The 8,564-nt window shown below is 33.1% G+C and overlaps 1 gene segment (V, D, J or C); it reads right to left on the bottom strand.

Moving 5' to 3' along the window:
- Positions 1–225: 225 nt before the first annotated feature.
- Positions 226–909, bottom strand: LOC127546857 (T cell receptor alpha variable 18-like). The segment is given in 2 exon segments: positions 226–593; positions 715–909. Coding segments are annotated over 2 exon segments (414 nt in total).
- Between the last annotated feature and the right edge of the window lie 7,655 nt (positions 910–8,564).

Raw genomic sequence — 8,564 nt, 5'->3', positions numbered from 1 at the left:
TAGCATAGTACCCGGTACCAAGCAGAGACGTTAATAAATGCTTATTGACTGAAAGAGCTATCACACCTGAGAGTAGGAACTGTCCCAGAAAGAGACTTTTCTTCTCCACTTTCCAACCACAATCACACTCAGGCTTATGAAAGTAAGGTTTAGGGTTTTCCCCAGGGAATGTTCCAACAGCATGTCCTTGTCTAGGAGGAACAGAATAAAACTCCTCTAGCTGGGCTACTCGGACTCAGAATCATTCCTGTTCCCCTCTGGTTTGTGTTCAGCCCCCCCTACAGTCTTCATCACTGTGTCACTTACGACACAGTAGTACACAGCAGAATCTCCTACTTGGACCGAGGTTTTCTCCAAGTGGAAGGAAGACTTTTCTGTAATCTTTTTAGTCCAGAATCCATTATTGTCTTTCTCCTGTTCTTTTCCTGATGCCTCACTCACAAAAAGCTTCAGAGCTTCATTGGGATACTGAATATACCAGAGAAGATAAGGAGGTGCATTGGTATTGTAAGAGCAGTTCAGTATAAGTGGCGATCCCTCAAGAAGGGTGATATGTCCTTCTGTCTGGATCACTGAATCTCCATAAGTATCCCCTGAAAAAAAAAACACTTTAGTTACATTCACCATATAAATCATTGAATTCAATAATTACCATGAGTTTAAAGTTCCAGTTAAATCAACAAACATCAAGGATGCTGCTGCCATTGTTCTTACCAAATAGTAACAGAATCCCAAACACTGAGATGGGAACAGAGATCATGGCTGATCCAGTGGTAGAGAAGCAGATCTCAAAGAAACTGCACTTCCTTCCGTGCAAATGGTCCTTCTTTTTCAAGTCTTTTTCTACCAGGAGAAGGAAGATTCAATGACCAGTGTTTCTAATCTTAAGCAAATTTAATTCCCCCTACTTTTTTTCTTTGGTTATAAGGTTGATTTTATAATCTCTGAACTCATTACCTATCTAGGGTCCTCACAGTTTGACCTAAAATGAAGACAGAGGAAGAATTTGTGAGTAGAAATCATCACAATAACTTGACATGTGATGATTCTGTATTGAAAAAATACTGCCCTCTTATGGTCAAATACATAAATCACATTGAAATATTATTGAGTGCCTGCTAATGTCTTCAGTCTACCAATAAATTTCATTTTCCGTGAGGTAGGGCATGGATTGGGATTGAAGACAAACTCATCTCTACTGTTCCTGTTTTTCTAAGTAATATGTCAGTGTATAATATAGGTCTGATATTTTGCAAGAATTTGCCCTCTAGCTTTTCTCTTAAGTGGTTTTCATGGATCTTTCTCAAATTAACTCTCTTTCCATCCAAATAGCTTGCGGGTTATGCTTTCTGACCTTCTTTTTTTTACTTTTTACTTTCTCTCTCTCTCTCTCTCTCTCTCTCTCTCTCTCTCTCTCTCTCAGGCAGCTAAGTGATTCAGTGGATAGAGGGCTGGGCCTAGAGTCAGAACGGCTCATCTTGCTAAGTTCAAATATGGCCTCATATACTTACTGGCTGTAAATTCTGGGCAAGCCACTTAACTATTTTTGCCTCAGTTTTCTCATATACAAAATGAGCTGGAGGAGGAAATGGCAAACAACTCCAATATCTTTGCTAAGAAAACCATAAATAGGATCACAAACAGTACTACATGGCTAAAAAAAAAAAAAAAAAAAAAAAAAAAAAAAAAAAAAAAAAAAACAAAATGACTGACCAAGAATAACAAAAAGTCTCTCTCTTCCTCAATATAGCTCTCTGTCATCTTCTGCCTTTCTGTTTTTCTACTTTTTTAGATAAATAAAGCATTTATTAATAGCTTACAATGGGCCAAACACAATACTAAGTACTGGGATATATAAAAATAAGTAAACCAGATAGTCCTAGTCCTGAAGGAACTTACCTTCTAATGAAGAAGGACAACACATAAAGGAGAGATGGGAGCTGGAGATGTCCAGAGTGAATCAAATGATAAAGTATGGCTAGAACCCCTTGTGAAATGTGGTCTTTTTATAATCTTGATGTCTTGATTACTATTCAGTTCATGAAACTGGTTACATCTTCAACCTATTCTTACTCTTTTTTTCCTCTGCAAGACAAAAACAAAAAACAACCCTAAGTCCTCTTGGATTCTCTAGCACAATGAATCGAAGGGTTTGGTCTGCTGTGCCATATAATAATTGGTAGTATGTGAACTCTATGGGAAAAATGGAAAAGGAAGAACTTTCCGATTGCTTGTGAAGAATATTGGAGACTGCAGAAAAGGAAAAAGCATAAGAAGGCCAAAAGAATAATGTAGTTAACATGAATGCAAAGGAAGGAAGCTGAATGGGAATAATTCAGGACCTTATCACCTTTTCTTAATATGAACTATTTATTGCAATAACTTTCTAATTGGTCTCCTTGTCTGAAGGTTCCAGGTATTCCAATTCTTCCTTCTCACAGCAACAAAGTGTTTTCCCTAAAGGTTTTATCTATATTGCCTTCTGACTCATTAAACTATTGGTTCCCTTTTACCTCTAGGATTAAAACAAACTCCTTTGCCATTTAAATCTCTTGACAGTCTGGTTCCATACTATCTTTCTAGCCACATTAAACATCATTCCCCTTTACATACCCCATGTGCCAGCTATATTGACATATAAATTATATGCTGACCATTAATATGTGCCATATAACATATATTGACATGACATTTAATCTCTCTTCTCTGTGCCTTTACATATATTATTCCCCATACCTGGAGTGCTCTCCCACAATTCTTTTATTTCTTGGAATCTACAGTATAGGTAGAAATGTTACAAAGATTATATAGAAATTACTGTATAGTTTCCTTCAAAAATCAACACAATGACCTTAATCTCATTAGATTTGTCTCAAAGAAGGAATATCATACATATTTAGTTTGATATAGAAACTTGTCTCATCCCTTAGGATAAGGAAATAGGGGAAAGGAAAGGGGAGAACAGAAGTAGAAGGGGAAAGGGATAAGAAAGGGGGAGGGGCTGAAAAAAGAGGGCGGATTGAGGGAAGTGGTACTCAGAAGCAAAACACTGATGAGGAGAGAAAGGAGGAAAAGAAAGAGATAAATATAACTTGAAAAAAATAGGAGGGCAGGAAATACAGAATTATTAATTTTAACTGTGAATGTGAATGACATGAAATCTCCAATAAAATAGAAACAGATAGCAGACTGGATTAAAAGCCAGAATCCTACAACATATTGTTTATAAGAAACACATTTAAAGCAGTGAAATTCATACAGAGTAAAGGTAAAAGGCTGAGGCAGAATCTATTATGCTTTAAATAAAATAAAAAAATCAAGGGTAGTGATCTTGATTTCAGATCAAGCAGAAGTAAAAAATAGATCTAATTAAAAGAGATAAAGAAGAAAACATATCTTATTAAGGAGTGCCATAGAAAATGAAGTAATATCAATACAAAACTATATGCACTATGGTATAGTATGCAGATTCCTAGAGGAAAATTTCAAAGAGTTGCAAGAAGAAATAGATAGTAAAACTATATTAGTGAAGGACCTCAATATCACTCTATCAGAACTAGATAAATCAAATCATTAAATAAACAAGAAAGAAGTTAAGGAGGCAAACAGAAATTTTAGGAAAGTTAGGTATGATAGAGCTTTGGAGAAAGTTGAATGGGGACAGAAAGTAATATACTTTTTTTTCTTGGTGTTATATGGAACCTATACAAAAATTGACTATGTATTAGAGCATAAAATCCCCAAAATCAAAGGCAGAAAGGCAGAAATAGCAAATGCATCTTTTTCAGATCATGATGCAATAAAAATTACATATAATGGAGATTCAGGAACAAAAATTAAGTGGAAGCTAAATAATCTAATCCTAAAGAATGAGAAAGTGAAACAACAAATCATAGAAACAATTGATAATTTTATCTAAGAGAATGACAATAATGAAACAATATACCAAAATTTATGGGATGTAGCCAAAGCAGTTCTAAGGGGGAATTTTATATCTCCAAATGTCTCCTTGAATAAAATAGAGAAAGAGAACATCAATGAATTGGGCATGCAACTAGAAAAGTTAGAAAAAAGGACAAATTTAAAACTAATTAAATACCAAATTTGAAAATAAAAGGGGGAGATTAATAAAATGAAAATAAGAAAACAATTGAACTAATAAATAAAATTAAGAATTGTTTTTTATGAAAACACCAACAAAACACATAAACCTTTGGTTAATTTGATTAGAAAAAGAAAAGAAGATAAAACTGCCAGTATCAAAAATGAAAAGGATGAATTTACCACCAAAGAAGAGGAAATTAAAATAATAATAAGGAGTTATTTTGACCAACTATATGTCAACAAGTCTCAAAATCTAAGTGAAATGGATGAAAACTTACAAAGATATAAATTGCCCAGATTAACAGAGGAGGAAATAAATTACTTAAACAGTCCTGTTTTAGAAAAATAAATTATTAATGAAGTCCCTAAGGGAAAAATACCCCGGGCCAGATGGATTTACAAGTGAATTCTACCAAACATTTAAAGAACAATTACAATTAACTCCAACACTATTCAAATTAGTTAGAAAAATAGGGAAAGAAAGAGTCTTACCAAATTCCTTTTATGACATAAATATAGTGCTGGTACTTAAACCAGGTAGGGTGAAAACAAAGAAAGAAAATTATGGACCAATCTCTCTAATGAATATTGATGCAAAAATCTTAAATAAAATATTAGCAAAGAGATTACAGCAAATAATAATCAGGATAAACACCATGACCAAGCAGGATTTATATCAGGAATGAAGAGCTGGTTCAACATTAGGAAAACTGTTAGTATAATTGACTATATAAATAACCAAGCTATCAGAAATCATATAACTATTTCAATAGATGCAGAAAAAGCATTTGACAAAATCCAGTATCCATTTCTATTAAAAGTCCTAGAGAGCATGGAAATAAATGGAATTTTCCTTAAAATGATAAGTAGCATCTATCTAAAGCCATCAGCAAGCATCATATTTAATGGGGTATAAACTAGAAGCATTCCCAGTAAGATCAGGAGTGAAACAAGGTTTTCCACTATCATCATTACTATTCAATATTGTATTATAAATGTTAGCTCTAGCAATAAGAGAAGAAAAAATAATTTAAGTAGGTAATGAGGAAACAAAGTTATTACACTTTGCAGATGATATGATGGTATACTTAGAGAATCCTAGAAAATCAACTAAAAACTACTAGAAACAATGAACAACTTTAGCAAAGTTGCAAGATACAAAGTAAAACCACATAAATTATCAGCATTTCTATATGTCACCAATAAAGAGAAATTTTATTTAAAATAACTTTAGATAATATACAATATTTGGCAATCTGCCTGCCAAGACATAGCCAGGAACTATATGAACACAATTATAAAACAATTTCTACACAAATTGTTATATATAAATAATTGGAAGAATATCAAGTGCTCAAGCTAATATAGTAAAAGTATAATATAATAAAAATGACAATCCTACTTGTACTAACCTATTTATTCAGTTCCATATTAATCAAACTGCCAAGAAGTTACTTTACAGAGCTAGGAAAAAATGATAACAAAATTAAGCTTGAGGAACAAAAGGGCTAGAATTTCAAGGGAATTAAAGAAAAAAAATGGAAATGAAGGTGTCCTCAGTGTACCAAACTTAAAACTATATTATAAAGCAGCAGTCATCAAAACCATTTGGAACTGGCTAAGAAATAGAGTGGTGGATCAATAGAATAGGGTAGGCTTATAAGACACAATAGTAAATGATTATAGTAATCTAGTATTTGATAAACTCAAAGACTCTAGTTTCTGGGATAAGAACTCACTATTTGACAAAAATTCCTGGGAAAATTGGAAAATGGGATGGCAGAAACTAGGCATTGACCAACATCTAACACCCTATATCAAGATAAGGTTGAAATGGGTTCATGATTTAGGCATAAAGAATGATTAATTCTAAGTAAATTAGAAGAACAAAGAACAATCTACCTCTCAGATCTATGGATAAGAAAGGAATTTGTGGCCAAAGAAAAACGAGCACAGTATGAAATGCAAAATGGATAACTTTGATTATATTAAATTTAAAAAGTTTTATACAAACAAAACCAATTTAGAAAAGATTATAAGAGCAGCAGAAAACTGGGGGAAAAAATGTTATATACAAGGATTCGATAAAGGCCTCATTTCTAAAATATATAGAGAATTGACTCAAATTTATAAGAAAACAATTAATTATCCAATTGATAAATGGTCAAAGAATATGAATGCAGAATTTTCAGATGAAGAGAGGATTTCTGTCATAACAATGAACTATCAAGACAGGTTTTCCATTTAACTACATTGCTATAGCATATTTTTATCTATTCTTTTCTGATGTGGATGACTAAATTAATCCTTTTCTCATTGTCATAGATTTCTCCTGGGAAGCTTTGCAGTCTCCCAAAGCTTTATACAATTAACACAATGTCATCTACAAACAAATACATTTGCAGAACTTTGCTATCTATGGGGAATCTTTTGGTTCAGATTCTATATGTGACGTCTCCCATGATACAGGCAAATATCTTAGTTAAGTATACATTTCCCCATTTGGTATCTTGTTTGATGTCACTTCTCAGTGAAAAACCAAACAAAGCCATCTCTATACTTATACATGTGATAGAATCATTTATGATTTTAATATATTCATACAGGAAACCTCAAAGATGTCAAAGCTTCATTTTACTCTGCGAAGTCAAGTCATTTGTTTAAAAACCAATAAAAACAGACACAGCAGGGTCTCATATTTTTCCTAGTTCTCAGTCAATTTCAATCCAAAAAACTGGATAGACTTAGATCACTATATAAAATCATCTTCAAAAGGTAGTCTACTGCCTCCTCATGTTATTAATGAGGATATCTTCAATACATTCATTGACTATTTTCGTAAAATATTTATTGAGATGAGGAAGCAGAGATCATTTGGTTTTTGCTTGCATTTTCTCAGTTGCCATTAATAAATAGGAATACTAAAATAATAAATAAAACAAATTAGGAATACTTTTCACATATATTCCTTCAGATTCTTCTTCTCTTTAAGATGACTTGAAAAGTGATCCCTGGGAAATTTTTAATTTGGATTACTTCCAGAACAGCTTTCTTGTCCAAAAATGTCCAAATTCTGCTTTGCTTCCTTGTTTAAGACAACTGAAATAGACTTTAGAAATCATTTAGGTCACTTGTCTTTATTCCATGGATGGGGATATTGAGACCAAGGGGGGTTTAGGTAACTTGCCCAGAGATAAAAACATAGTATGTAGCATAATGATGGTCTTTTAATTTCTAGGAAGCTAAATGGTATGTCAGTTAGAGCATAGAACTTTAAGAATTAAAAAGATGTGAGTTAAAATTCTCTTTCAGACTCTAGTGAACTGTCTGATTATAAGCAAGTCATATAAAGTCTTTCAACCTCAGTTTCTTCATCTACAAAATGAGTATGGTAATAGTACTTTCCTCCTAGTGTTTTTTCTAAGGATCAAGTCAGAAAGCTTATGTGAAAATCAATATAAATATTTCCTATGTTCTGTCTCAAAACCCAGTGCTTTTTTGTTTTATTTTGTTTTGAGTGAACGCATGGCTTCATGTAGTTAAGTGTCACTGTAAATTTTTTACATTATTGCAGAAACATGATAGTAGAGACCACTAAGAAGATGGCGGCAGAATGAGAGGTGACAATAAAATTGAACTTGTCAATATCCTCCTCAGAAAGAGTTTAAAATGTCCCCAGAAGTAAACAGAAGCTTACAAAAGAAAATTAGTTTTTAGGAAAAAAATACTCCAAGAAAGATATGAACAAAAAACTTTTCCATATAATAGAAAAATAGCTATTTACTTATTGATTGCTGAGGCAATTGGGCTTAAGTGACTTCCCCAGGGTCATACAGCTAGGAAGTGTTAAGTGTCTGAGGCCAGATTTGGACTCAGGTCCTCCTGAATTCAGGGCTGGTGCTCTAACCACTGCACCACCTAGATGTTCCCATTTTTTTTCTTTTTTTGCTCAGGCAATTGGAGTTAAGTGACTTGCCCAGGATCACACAGCTAGGAAGTATTAAATATCTAAGGCCATTATCCACTGCACCATCTAGCTGCCCTGAAAAATAGCAATTTAAATGAATGAGACAGCAAGATTAGGAACAATATATAGGAAAAATAATTTTACATTAGTTTGACTAATTTTTTAAGGACAAAGCAAACAGTAAGTCAGATTTGGGCCTATAAAACAAATAAGAATATAGAATTTGAGTTTCCATTATAAAGATGTCCTACAATTAATCAGTATTTTATAAATGAGATTTAGTCACTATTTCAATGATCACAGGAGAATAACAAAACAACGCTATTTGGAACCACTGGTTACAGTATGCCAGGGGTTGACCTCTCTGGTTTTATTTCACATAATTTCGAAGAAGCAGGACTTGAACCAAAAGCTATACTGATTCTAAGGCTGATTCACTCTCCTCTATGTCATACTGTCTCTCAGATCTCAAAAGGGTCTTAAAATGAGTCTG

Source organism: Antechinus flavipes, chromosome 2, assembly GCF_016432865.1.
Source record: "Antechinus flavipes isolate AdamAnt ecotype Samford, QLD, Australia chromosome 2, AdamAnt_v2, whole genome shotgun sequence".
NCBI classification, from domain to species: Eukaryota; Metazoa; Chordata; class Mammalia; order Dasyuromorphia; family Dasyuridae; genus Antechinus; species Antechinus flavipes.
Note: the sequence above shows the minus strand (reverse complement) of the source record. Positions and strands in the feature narration are given on the sequence as shown.